Genomic DNA, 14,675 nt, shown 5'->3' with positions numbered 1-14,675 from the left:
TCAGTAACGTGGCAGGATACAAAGTCAATGTACAGAAATCAGTGGCTTTCTTATACAGTGACAATGAAAATACAGAAAGGGAAATTATACCATTTATATTGATTTGGAATTCTTTCTTTATGCTGGATATTAATCTAGTTCTATTGCTATAAATTTCTTCTCTCAGCTTGTAGCTTAATTTCACTTTTCTTACACTACATTTTATAGATAGAAATTCTTAATTTTAAAAAGAATTTTTTAAAGAATTTTAAAAATGAAAACTTATTCATTTTTAAAAAATGAATATTTTTCTTACTACAAAATTGTAGTTCTGAATTGTTTAGAAAAACTTTCCTATCCAAGATCCAAAAAAAAAACCCATATCTTAAAGTATCTTAAATTACCTTCAAAAAGTTTTATAATTTTAATTTTCACATCTGAATCTTTGCTTTATCTGTAATGAATTTTGTTTATGATGTGAAGTAGAGATTCAATCTCATTTTTATGCATATGGATATTACATTGTCCAACCAATCCTTATTGAAAAGACCTTATTTTCTCCCACTGTGCTACTTTAAAACTCTGTTATGCATCAAATGTAAATATACATATGAATTTGTTTCTGGGCTCCTCTTCTGTAGGACTGCTTTATGGTTTATTTTTTCTATACTTTGTCCAATTCTACAATATTATTTAATGGATTCATATCCATTCTTAACCTCTTTTCTTTTTCAGTAGTGTCTCAGATTTTCTTGGACTTTTTCTTCTTCATACACATTATGTCAAATGCCATCAAAACATAACAAAGCTAAACAAAACAAGAAAAAAACACTCACAGAACTTTTGTTTGCATCTAAAGAGGTTTGTTTGAATCTAAAGATCAATTTTGGGGAAATGGACATTTTGATTATTCATCCATACACAAGTAAACATCTCCCCTTATTTAGGTTTTCATTAATATCTTTCAATTAAAATTGTATAATTTTCATCATAAAAGTCCTCAATAACATTATTGGATTCATTTGTAACCACTTAGCTTTTTATGCTATTCCTAATGATATAATTTTTAAACAAACAATTTCTAAATATTGCTGGAGTAGAGAAAAGCAATTGATTTTTTATGTTGATCTGTACTCAGCAAATTTGCTAAATTCTCATTTGAGTTTTCCAGGTTGGAAATATAGCATTTGCAAATAAGAACAGTTTTAATTCTTTCTGTGTCATCCTTATATCATTATTTCTTTTTCTTGCTTTATCATGCTATCTAGGTTTCCAGTATATTGACTAGAAATGGTGATTGGAATTGATTTTAACATTAGTCCATAAAGCACAATATCATACATATGTATATGTAATTTTTATTTTAGAGTACATATATACAATTGTATAATCTTTTAGAGTATACATTTTGATATATGTATGATTATATGTATAATCTGGGTGTGCATATATATAAATATATAAAAACACGAAGATTATATTTTGTTACATATATGCATTACTCTTTATATGTATATTATTCCTTATCAGGTTAAAGAAACTCCTAATATTAGTTTTCTAATTTAGTTTCTTAATATTTCTATAATGAGTGGATGTTGGATTTTACCTATCAATTTTTGGATCTTTTGAGATAATTACAATATTTTCCTCTTTTAATCCATTAATTTGGTGAATCTAATTTTTCTTGTTAAAGAACCCTAGCATTCTTGGGGTGCCTGGGTGGCTCAGTGGGTTAAAGCCTCTGCCTTCGGCTCAGGTCATGATCCCAGGGTCCTGGGATCAAGCCCCGCATCGGGCTTTCTGCTCAGCAGGGAGCCTTACTTCCTCCTTTCTCTCTGCCTGCTTCTCTGCCTACTTGTGATCTCTCTCTCTCTGTTTCAAATAAATAAATAAAATCTTTAAAAAAAAAGAACCCTGGTATTCTTTAGATAAACCCACATTTGTTAGTTTTGTTGTGCTATTATATTAGTTAGAATTTTTAATCTATATTTATAAATCAAATAAGATTGGCTTATAGTTTTCCTTTCCCATACTTGTCCTTGGTAGGCTTAGATATCAAGGTTATGCCAGCCTCATATGATGAGTTAGGGAGTCTTTATTATTTTGTGTGGGTGTATTATGAATAGTTTTGAGATCGAAGAAGATTTTATTAAATTTTGGTGTTTCATTGGCAAAATCAGCTAAACCTGGTGTTTTCTTCAGGGAAACATTTTAACTACTAATTTGATAACTACTATAAGGTAATAGGATTACTCATGGTGCTTATTCTTCTTGAATTGGTTTATAGAATATTTATATATACACTAAGAAATCTAGATTTTCAAATTTGTTGGACTGAATTTGTGAATGGTATCTACTTCTTATGTTTATGTTTTTAATTATGATGAATTTGAATTATACCCATTTTATTCCAAATATTGTTTATTATCCCCTTCTTTCTCTTTGACCAATTGCTCATCAGATTTGTCAATTTTGTTAGACCTTCCAAAGAACCAATTTTACATTTGTTAATCCACTCTATGTATGTATCCTTTCTTTTCCATTAATTTCTGTTCTTCATTCCTTTTGGCATCTTGTACTTTCCATTAAAGTCATTTTTCTTCTTACTGAAGTACCTTTGTTAGTACAGGTCCTCTGTCATTGAACTTAAAGTTTCTGTTAGAAAATGTCTTTACTCCTGTTACTGAATGTATTCTAGGTTATTTTCTTTTGGTTTTCCATTTATTTATTTATTTATTTGTTTGTTTATTTATTTATTTATTTATTTTTGGCTCTTATTGTGTTTGCTGAGAAGTCCAATGTTGGTCTTATTGTTGTTCCTTTAAAGGTAATATGTCTTCATCAGAATAAGTGCCCTACTTAATACCCATCACCCATTTAGCCCATTGTAAGTGGTGAATCACTAAACTCTACTCCTGAAACCAATATTATACTGTATGTTAACTAATTAGAATTTAAATAAAAATTTGAAACAAAAAATAAAATCTAAAAAAAATAATAACGGTAATATGTCTTTTTTTTCTTTTGATATTTATAATTTTTTCTTTGTCTTTAACTCTCTGAAATTTCCCTCTGGTGAGCCCAGGTGTGGATTTATATTTGTTCATTCACTTTGTGTAAGTTATTAGGTATTTTCATTATGTGAACTAAAGTCCTTCACTGGCCTTTTTCTCTTCAGATACTATTACCCTTTCATACCCTGCTCCTTCTGGAACTCTATTCTTTACATCTCTTTTCCATGTTTTCCACCTTTTTGTCTTTCTCTGATACAATTTAAATTTATTTTAATCCATTTTCTCCCTTTATCTTAGTAATTTAGTACTTAGTAATTAGTGTCTTACAGTTTCCCCCTTTATCTGAGTAAATCCCACATCCTACCTCTCTGTTGTAAGTCCCCCCCTATTTAGTTTTATTTCTAATGATTACGGTTTTTGATTCTAGGAGTTTTATTAGTTCCTTCCAATCTGCTAACTTACTTTTTAAATAACTTTAGCCACTTATAGGCAATTTCATGCTTTTATATTTTTTAGCCAAAATAAGGCATAGTTCTTTTATAATCTGTGTCAAATAATTCTAATGTCTAAAATCTTTGTGGGTCAGTTCCTATTGTCAGTCATTTTTCTGTTGATTCTCATTCATATTACTTTGTACCTTTTTTGTGTCTAATTGTGTTTTACTGTGCACTGTTCACTAGCCTTACAAAAGGCAGTTGGGAGTGGGGGAAACTTTGAGGCCTAGGATAAAGTGTAACTTCACCCAGAGAGTATTTTTGTTTGTTTTTCAAGGATCTGGGAGCACTACCATCTAAGATCCACTTCAACCAAACTCACTGTTTCAGGTTCATCTAGACCACCTAGACAGCATCAATGTCGCCTCAAATACCTGGCAAGTTCGTCTTGTATCCACAATCTCCCAGGTATCTTTTGTTTCCCTCACCTCTGTTCCTCTTCCCACTTTGGCATCTATGCCACTTTCCCTGGGGTTGGACTTGTGGCTCGGCTTACTTCTAGCTCTTCTTACTCTGATGTCATATCCTATTAGATTGGGTCTTAGTTAAATAGAAGGAAGGGTTCCTTGGTAGACAGACCTCCCACCTGGAGTGAGACTAAGTTCTTGACTCCTTCCCCTTCACCCTTTATGGCTGCCAAACTTGAAGCCTAGGATCAAGAATATGTCAAAGCAGCTTTGGAGCTCAGCTTATCTCTCTGTTTCTCACTTTCCCTTAGAGGTTTCCTGGTGGTGATTATTTATCTTGTCAATAATTTTTGTTTTTAATGACACTTTTTTTATTGTAGCCAATTTTTTATTCTGTTTAATGGAAGGGTTAGTTCAAATAACTTAATGTGCTATAGGAACTGGAACTAAACACCATCTCTTCTCTACTGCCCAAAGAACAGAGTAAATGAATTTTTAAATGTCCCTTCAGAAAGGTTACTGCTCCTGAAAATCAATTCTGTAGAGAAGATCTCTCCCAGAGGAGGAAGGAAAACAAATAAATAAGAGATAAATGAAAAAGTCTCTGATTTTGAATGTAGCCTTCTAATATGTGTGGTTAATAGGTGTCATTGAAAGAACAGAGAGGGAGCAACAAAGGGAGGAAAGAATAACAGAAAAAATAGATACAAATAGATATATTCATCACCACTTTAAAATCTGATAGAAAACCAGTTATCAGTGGACTTACACCATTATTTCTTGCTTGAAAGTGATGTGTATCATATATCATATGATATAGATTTTGACTCTATCATATCATGATTCTATCCCAGTACTCTGACTAAATGTTGGTAAAGGGCTTATGTAAAGTTTATTAAATGTGATTGCAAATCTAGAATACTGACTTAAATTACAACAATGGAATGCAGGCAAGATAGATGGAAGAATTTCCTGGAAATGAATATTCTTACACAAACATTTGGTGGAATCTCCTTCACAGATGGTAGTTAAGCTTTTCTATGATTCTGTAATTCCTTCTGTGTGTGTGTGTGTGTATAAATGATGTATGTATAATATATATGTGTGTATATATATATCATATACATATATATGTGCATATATATGTGTGTGTATGTATGTATATATATACATACACATATATATAAATATATATACACATATATATAAAATATTACTATCAGTCTTCTCCTACAGGAAGAATAGGAATGGGCAGGATGCCCCTGCAATTTCATTACAACCTAATGATTCTAGTAATCTAACCCTTTGGAAATCAATCATTGAGCCTCAATTTGGATCAAAAGGAAATCTTCCTAAGAGGCTATGAGATCGTTTTTAATAGCTATGGGTAATGGAGGAAACCCCTGACATTGTCTTAAGCTCAAATTTCATTGAGCTTTGTCACTAAGGCTGCTGCTCAAAAATGGCATTTTAAAGAGTCTTAAAATAAGTGTCTATTTAAACAAATAGCCAAAATCAGCCTTCATTCTGAGATTATCTGAGCTCTTTGGGTCTTTGAGTTTACCTTATTGTAATAACATAGTGTCTCTTTTGCATATTTTTGCTGGGATTTCCTTTTCTTTTGGCAACTTCTTCTTCATCCATCACTTCTTGGGTCTGCTATTGTTGGTGGGAAGGGTTTTGGCTTTGATCAATGGGTTCTCTCTGCAAAAGGGCATAAATGTTTTTGGACATCTAGAACATCTTTTCTCTGGAGACCAGAAGGCTTTACTACCAACATGTTACAGTTTCAATTTATAAATAGACTTAGAAAATCTCTAGGCCTGAGAGATTTTGCACAACCTGTAAAATCTACATCTACCCCTTGAGGCCTTCTTTAAGATTGGTAACATCTACTATATAATTGTCCCTACCTCCCAACTCTCTTTTATCCAATCTGACAGGAGATTTTACTCCTCTCTACTCCTTTTCTTTTCCTTTTTTTCAAGAGTCCCTGGTATATAAGTTGGTTATTTAAGATGCAATGTGGTATAAAACAAAGAGACAGGCTTTGGACCATGCAGATCTGAGTTGTAAATATATCTTTAAACTTACTGGTAGACTGGACAAATGACTTAACTTTTCTGCCCTTTGATTTTTCATCTCCTAAAATGAGGTCACAGTGCTCTAGAACTCAACACAGGGTGTGGCGTATCATTGACATTCAGCAAATGTATGTTGATTCATTTCCCCCTCTTTTTCTTCTTTATCTCCTTCCTTCTTTTTAAAATTTTTTAAAATTCTATCTCAAACTGATAAAAATATTAAAAGCTGTTAGGGGGCAACTGGGAAAAATTTGAATACTAGATATTTATTGGAGTAATAGAATGATTGTGATTTTAGGTATAATAATTATTCTATAGTTGCATTTTTAAAAAGAGTCTCCCCTTTTTGAAGATACTTTTTGAAGTATTTAGGTATGCAATGATACGATGTCTAGGATTTGTTTCACTAAAACCCATGAGGTTGAGTGTTAGAGAATAGGAAGGTACAGTGGTATGGATGAAACCATTTTGGTTTGAGTTGATAATTGTTGAGTCCGAGTGATGAGTACATGGGGATTCATTATACTATCAGTCACTCTGTTTGTGTATGTTTGAAAATTTCCAAATAAAACATTTTTCCAAAATGTCCAATGCAGAAGGTTCGAGCCTCAGTGTCTTCTTCATTGTCACCCAAGTCCCCAGTTCTCCCCAATGACATTCCGTTCAGCTCTTCTCTTTGCTTTCCCCAGTACCTCCTGGGTTTTTCCAGACTCATGCCAGCAGAGCACCACACTGCCTCAGCCCCCGTAGTTGGCATTTGGACAAAAATCTCTTCCTGACCCCAGATGGCATCACAGCTTCCTCAGTCTGATCCTGTCCGCATGTTTTTTCCAAACACCTGATTCGTGGATATGGCAGCAATAAAACCAACCGAGATTGTTTGGCTGGTCCCCTCTGGAGCAGGTATTTCCCATTCTGACGCTATCAGCCATCTGAGCATGCTGCTTCCAAGAGCTCCAAGATAACAACCAAGTAAGAATTTCACAGACTGCAGTACATGCTTTTAGATTTCTGGCCAGAGTGTTCCTGAGGGATGGAGAGCCACTAGGGTAGTGGCTAAACTAGTAAACTAAAATTACTGATTATTAATGGGAAAACTGGTACAAATAAGCAATTTTATGGGCTGCATTTCATTGGGAGGCTGGCATGAACAGGACGAAAAAGCAAAGAACAAGCACAGATGGAGTATATTTACTCTGGTTCTGGTCACTCGATGGACTCTTCTGCTTAAATACACCTCAGACTGCAGTTTGACTGAAGTAGAAGGAGAAAGGGCTGAGTTATCCCAGTCTTGATTATTTCCTAAGAAACAAACAAACAAAAGAAAGAAGCAAGGTAAGTCAGCCCAGGTCTGTGTGAGAGCCGGACCAGAGATCTCAGTGGGGGGCTCCCAGGCAGCACTTCATTGACGGGCTTTTGGAAGACCGTGGGTGTTTTCTGTGGCATCATAAATTTACTGGGTGTATTGAGGACCCACCTCCTCTCCTTGGCTTTGGTTTCCTTTTCAGGCACCAAGATGAGATCCTAGTTTTCTTCATTCTGTAATGATGCTTGCAAGAGGCAAGACTTGGAGGACAGGCTTTTTGATTATTTTTTCTGAGACAAGGATGTATCCTTGCTGCCAACATCATGTGTCATTTCATACTTTGAAGTACTTCAAATCTCTTCTCTCATCTGAGCTTCATATTCCATAAAGTAAGGAGGTCCTGTGGTCCCTATCTGACAACTGGGAAGCTAAGGCTACGTGACATGGCAACCACGTGACTCACTCAAGACCACACAGTCTCAGTGGCGCAGCTAGAACCAGAACCCAAAGCTTTTGCTCTCTATGCCATACTTTTCCTCTCACACCAAAGTTAACAGTGTTATGCTCAAAGCCATCAGGATCTTCAAGAAAATGAGCTGGGGAGAGTGGGTCAAAGTAGATTTCTCTTTGGCTTGCTCACTGGGAGTCTTACATGACAAAATCAGGCAACGTTTACTACTGATAATCATACTACAGAACAAATTGAGAACAGCAATGATAATGACCTTAGATGACTCCGTCCCCATGACCTTAGATGACTCCGTCCCCTGTTGAAGTGGAACACATGCTTCCTTTTTTGCATGGGAGTGAGAACTCTTCAATGCAACAAAGATGCAATGACAACCTGGTGTGTTTCTACCACTGAGCTGGCAATTACTGTGCTTTGTTATTCAGTTAGATGCAATTTTCCTGCTCCAAAATTTCCTCCCTCTTTTCCCTTCCCCAGCTAACATACACTGAGCACCTACTCTGTGCCAGCACTGGGCTGGGCCATGAGGATATCATAATGAACACTACTTTCCATCTGGATACTACAATATGCTCATTTCTACTTTTGTCACTACGCCTGAAATGCCCATTTCCCTCCTTTGTGTTAATCCATTCCTTTCATTCTATTACCACATTGTTCAAAAGCAACCTTCTCTGTGAAGCTCTTTCCTGCTTACGTCTCCTACCAATTCAGGCCACTCCATTCCCAGCAGACCTGTCACTTTTGATTACAGGTGGCACAATTTTCATTTTGATGCTGAGTAAAAGAACTCAGCCATGGAGTTTTTTCAGGTTGTCTTCTTAATTCTATCACTCTCTATCTGTGTAATCCTTAGGCCAATCACTTAAACCTTCTGAATCTCAGTTTCACCCATTGGAAAATGGGGATGATAAAAAAGTGCCTGATTGACACATAAACTCGTGGATGTAGATGGCAATGGAAAAGTAGAGAGGACAGTACCCACTCATTGGTTTAATATTTATAGTTTCCATTAATGTAAACCACTAATCTAGATAGGATATAAAGCTGTGCTGTTGAAGGCTTACAATAGGGGTGCCTGGGTGGCTCAGTCAGTTGAGCATCTGCCTTCGGCTCAAGTCATGATCTTCGGTCCTGGGAGCAAGCCCCATGTTGGGCTCCCTGCTCAACAGAGTCTGCTTCTCCCTCGCCCTCTACTCACCACTTATGCCTGTCTCTCCCTCTTTCTCTCTCTCTCAAATAAATACATAAAATCCTTTTTTAAAAGACTTACCATATAGTTTGGGAGAAAACACCAACACAAGACCATGAAGGATGTTGTGAAAGCTTCGAGGAGGGAGGAATAAATTCTTACTGGGAAGCTCAGGGACAGTATCATGAAATAGACGGCACAGGAGCTAGACAGTGAGAAACAAGTGTGACTTGGACTTTTGGGGTGGTGGGGGAGAAGGAAAGGCAATATTTGCAGCAGGAACATCACAAGCAAATGACCAGGCTGGTAGAGGGAGTATTGTGCAAGATCCCAAGTGGCATGTGGTTTAGTATGGCTGAAGTACAAGGGTTTGTAAAGAAGAGGAGCGAAGATAAGTCCAGATGTATGGGTTTGCAACAGATGGGTAAATGCTGGATTTCATAATTTAGGCTTTATTTGAGAAGCCGTGTAGCACAATTGAAGCTATTTGTGTAAGGATGCGCTCAGATATGAGGGGATACTTGTGGAAGATTCTTCCGGCAGCGAGGCAGAAGTTGGACTGAAAATGATGTTAAATAGATGCAAGTTATAAAGTGTAGTAATAGTCATTTTTTCCAATTAGGCTGTATTAGTATCTTGTTAGTGGGTCTCCTTTCTCTCTATCATCTCCCTAGTCCCATGTGCTCCCTGCAGCATGCGATGGGGAGCTATTGATCGTAAATGGCTAATGGTTGAGTTCCAGTTCCGTGTTTATCCACTCAAGCCCAGTTGCTGTGCAAGGTGTCTGCAAAGGGGGTTAGTTAGTTAGGCAGGGGGTGGAGTAGTGATGGAAGAAACCAAGCACCTCTAAGCTGAAGGTTGCAATGCACCTTTCTTTCTTCCTCTTTTGCTGTTCAGGTTTGATTCACAGACACCTGTAGCTTCACAGTTACTTACAAATAGAGGTGGTAGAGACACCTGCTGGAAAGAACATCTGGCAGGGTTTTGAGCAGATATTCCAATCCCTGACATATGGATCCTGGGACCCTGACTGGCATCTGAGCATTGGAACGCTGAGCCTTTCCTACTCTTTGATAACAGGGTCTGCTGACTCATTGTAAGATAGGAATGGTAAAAATTACCCAGTTTGCATATAAATTCACATGAGATTATGAGTGTTGGAGCATTCAGAGCCTCAGAGAATAGGAGAATAGGAACAGTTCTTTGTTTGCATGTTTGTTGTCTTTAGGAAAGGGCATAGCATCTATGAACATTAGAACCACTCATCAGTGGGTGGTTACATAAACAGTCTACTTTGTGTACTGGACCCAGAAAACCAAAAATTTCTCATCCCTTGTGTTATAATTTAATAAGAGCACTCCAAACTATTTTCAGTGCATCATAATATCCTAGGTTTCGTCATCCCCTGATCATATTTTTGACTGGAGGGAGGAGGATAAGGAGTACAGGTAACGAAGAAGTAAAGAGAGCAACTAGTGAAATGCACATAGGCCTATAAATGGTTATAAAATAATAAAAATAACTGCCATCAACTGAGCCCCTACTGTGTGTCAAGTACTCTGTCGATACTTAACAAATGTGACTTTATTGAATGTTTATAACATTAATATGTATTAATATGTATTTCTATTCCCATCCTAAAGATAGGTGAACTAAGGTTCAGGACGTTTGGCCATCATTATATGTAATAATGGAAAAAATATACAGTGGAAAAAAGTCTCTTCAATAAATGGTGCTGGGGAAATTGGACAGCTATGCATAGAAGAATGAAACTCGACCATTCTCTTATACCATACAAAAAGATAAACTCAAAATGGATAAAAGACCTTGGTGTGAAGCAGGAATCCATCAGAATCCCAGAGAAGAACATAAGCAGTAACCTCTTTGACATCGGCCACAGCAACTTATTTCAAGATATGTCTCCAAAGGCAAAGGAAACAAAAGTGAAAATGAACTTTTGGGACTTCATCAAGATCAAAACCTTCTGCACAGCAAAGGAAACAGTCATCAGAACAAAGAGGCAACCCACAGAATGGGAGAAGATATTTGCAAATGACACTACAGACAAATGGCTGATGTCCAAGATCTATAAAGAACTCCTCAAAATCAACACACACAAAACAAATAATCATGTCAAAAAATGGGCAGAAAACATGAATAGACACTTCTCCAAAGAAGACATACAAATGGCTAACAGACACATGAAAAAATGTTCATCATCACTAGCCATCAGGGAGATTCAAATCAAAACCACATTGAGATACCACCTTACACCAGTTAGAATGGCCAAAATTAACAAGACAGTAAACAACAAGTGTTGGAGAGGATGTGGAGAAATTCCCACTGCTGGTAGGAATGCAAGTCAGTGCAGCCACTTTGGAAAACAGTGTGGAGATTCCTTAAGAAATTAAATATAGAACTACCCTATGACCCTGCAACTGCACTACTGGTATTTACCCCAAAAACACAGATGTAGTGACCCACCTCCGCCGCGCTAACTCCTCGGTAGCTCTCCCCTCACACACGCTCACACCCGGTTCGAGATGGCGGCGGCGGCAGCGGCGGGGGACTCTGATTCTTGGGACGCGGACACGTTCTCCGTGGAAGACCCGGTGCGGAAGGTGGGGGGCGGCGGCACTGCCGGCGGGGACCGCTGGGAAGGCGAGGACGAGGACGAGGACGTCAAGGATAACTGGGATGATGATGATGATGAAAAAAAAGAGGAAGCAGAAGTAAAACCAGAAGTAAAAGTTTCAGAAAAGAAAAAAATAGCAGAGAAAATAAAAGAGAAAGAACGGCAACAGAAGAAAAGGCAAGAAGAAATTAAAAAGAGGTTAGAAGAACCTGAAGAACCTGAAGTGCTAACACCAGAAGAACAATTAGCAGATAAACTGCGACTAAAGAAATTACAGGAAGAATCAGACCTTGAATTAGCAAAAGAAACTTTTGGTGTTAATAATACTGTTTATGGAATAGATGCAATGAACCCATCTTCAAGAGATGACTTCACAGAGTTTGGAAAGTTACTAAAAGATAAAATTACACAATATGAAAAGTCACTATATTATGCCAGTTTTTTGGAAGCTTTAATTCGAGATGTGTGTATTTCATTGGAAATTGATGACTTGAAAAAGATTACCAATTCACTGACTGTGCTTTGCAGTGAAAAACAAAAGCAAGAAAAGCAAAGCAAAGCCAAAAAGAAGAAGAAAGGTGTGGTCCCTGGAGGGGGATTAAAGGCTACCATGAAAGACGATCTGGCAGATTACGGTGGCTATGATGGAGGATATGTACAAGACTATGAAGACTTCATGTGACATTTTCTCTTCTCCTGGTGTCTTCTTTCTGTTGCCCACAATCCCTTCAACATGTAGCACAACTTCCTTTCCTTTCAGTTCTGCCAAATGCTACAATCAGAAGTGCAAATATTAAATTCCTTTGAAACTGGAAAAAAAAAATACAGATGTAGTGAAAAGAAGGGCCATCTGTACCACAATGTTCATAGCAGCAATGGCCATAGTCGACATACTGTGAAAAGAACCATGATGCTTTTCAACAGATGAATGGATAAAGAAGATATGGTCCATATATGCAATGGAATATTATGTCTCCATCAGAAAGGATGAATAACCAACTTTTATATCAACATGGACGGGACTGCAAGAGATTATGCTGAGTGAAATAAGTCAGGCAGAGAAAGTCAATTATCACATGATTTCACTTACTTGTGGAGCATATGGAATAACACAGAGGACATTGGGAGATGGAGAAGAGAAGGGAGTTGGGGGAAATGGGAGGGGGAGATGAACCATGAGAGACTGTGGACTCTGAGGAACTAATTGAGAGTTTTGAAGGGGAGGGGGGTTTGGGAGTTGGGTGAGCCTGGTGGTGGGTATTATGGAGGGCGTGTATTGCACGGAGCACTGGGTATGGTGGATAAACAATGAAATCTGGAACACTGAAAAGAAATTAAAAAATAAATAAAAATTTTAAAAATATATTTAAAAATATTATATTAGAAAACATGTGTTGAAGGGAAAAATTATACCATGAATGTCACATAATGGGAGCAGTAATGTTTCTGCAGTATTTATTTACAAAATTTCTTGACATGCAATAAATCATTTTCCCAGAAAAAAAAGGGAAAGAATTAGGAAATGAGATTAGAGGATAACTAAGACATATTGAGATATATCCATGTGCCAGGCATGTGTGCTATCCAGTTTAATTATTAATTATTATCTCTACTTCACATAGGAGTAAACTTAAGTTCAAAGAGTTAAGTAATGGGGTGCTTAGCAGGTTCAGTTGGTAAAGAACGTAAAGCTTGATCTCAGGGTCATGAGTTCTAGCCCCATGGTGGTGTGGAGCCTACTTAAAAAACGAATTTACAAAAAAAAAGAAGAGTTAAGTAACATGTGCAATGCTTATAATTCATTAGTGATAGAGTCAGGATTGAAATTGATAAAAGTAGAAATAGAATGTGCAAGAGATAGGAGACATTCTGCATCCCCGTGAATTCTGAGTATTATGATTTTAAAAATCAACCAAGTGTCTACTTGGAACCTGCTGCTAAGTTCTGAATCAGAAGAATTGCTGAATCCAACATCCATACTTCCAGCTTGCTAGCAGGAAATATTCACATAGACCCTTGACTGTATGACTGAAGTAGTGACGGACAAAGAGTTCTCCCGAGTTGCAACTTGAACTCTTGACAATGGCCCGAAGTGGGACATGGATACAGGTGAGAAAGGGGAAAACTGGCAAGAGCCTGAGATTTTGTCACTTGTGAAGGTAAAAAATTAAAATTTATGATTAAGTACATATATAGTGTATATATAGCTCATGTATACATGACCTATAGTGATCTACACCAACCATTAATAATTGCAGTGTAAGACCAGCTACCAATGGAAAAATTTAAACTCTACAAAGATGCTAAAGGATGGTCATCAAAAGTAGAAAGATATAATTGTCCACAGCTTCAGAGGAACTATTGGTGAAATTAATAAAAATTCTATCACTTTTGTAAGAATTATATCTCTTATGATCTTGCTAAGAAAGTCAAATATAAAATGAAGGATGGCATGTTGTGCTATCAAAATATCAAAATAATAAAAAAACACTAAGCACTAGATCTACTTTTTATTTATTCTAAGTGTGTAGTATTAATTATTCCCTGAGTATTATTAAATAGAATATTAAGTAAATATATCTTCCAAGTTATTAGTCTCAAATTTCAAGATAAAGTCCCAGCCTCAATATTTCCTCCATTAATTTCGCTGAGATTTTGAGCCCTTGTTGCAGTGGGTTTCCTTTAAGTGGTCTTGTTCTGCTAAGGGAAACACTGCTTGTGTGATGGTGATGGGGTTTCAAATCAGTTGGGGAACAATAAATTATGCAAAAAGGGATGTCACCTCATATCATACACATATACATTATAGAATGAATGAATGCTTTCCCCAGACACTTGGAAAAGAGAGGAAGAGAAAGTTCTTTGGGTGTGCCCTGGAGAATTTTTTTCAGCTGAACCAGGAAGGAGGAGCTGTGGCCATTTGGTCTGTGAACAAGGGCTGAGACATGTCTGGTGGCTTTGCATCCCCAGAGTTAGGAAGATGGGTATTTGCTCAATAAAAGTCTTGTCATAATCCCAGCCCTTCTCTTTCCATGGAGCTTTCCTTAAGGAAGTTGAAGGATAATTACAAATTAGGAAGAAATATTCATTGAAAC

The 14,675-nt window shown here is 36.8% G+C and overlaps 1 protein-coding gene across 1 annotated transcript; it reads left to right on the top strand.

Moving 5' to 3' along the window:
* Positions 1–11,425: 11,425 nt before the first annotated feature.
* On the top strand, positions 11,426–12,366 carry LOC125107909 (eukaryotic translation initiation factor 3 subunit J-like). The gene has a single exon (XM_047743398.1). The coding sequence runs from the start codon at positions 11,489–11,491 to the stop codon at positions 12,260–12,262; it is 774 nt and encodes a 257-aa protein (XP_047599354.1). The 5' UTR covers positions 11,426–11,488; the 3' UTR covers positions 12,263–12,366.
* Positions 12,367–14,675: the final 2,309 nt, after the last annotated feature.

This window comes from Lutra lutra, chromosome 8 (assembly GCF_902655055.1).
Source record: "Lutra lutra chromosome 8, mLutLut1.2, whole genome shotgun sequence".
Taxonomy (NCBI): Eukaryota; Metazoa; Chordata; class Mammalia; order Carnivora; family Mustelidae; genus Lutra; species Lutra lutra.
Note: the sequence above shows the minus strand (reverse complement) of the source record. Positions and strands in the feature narration are given on the sequence as shown.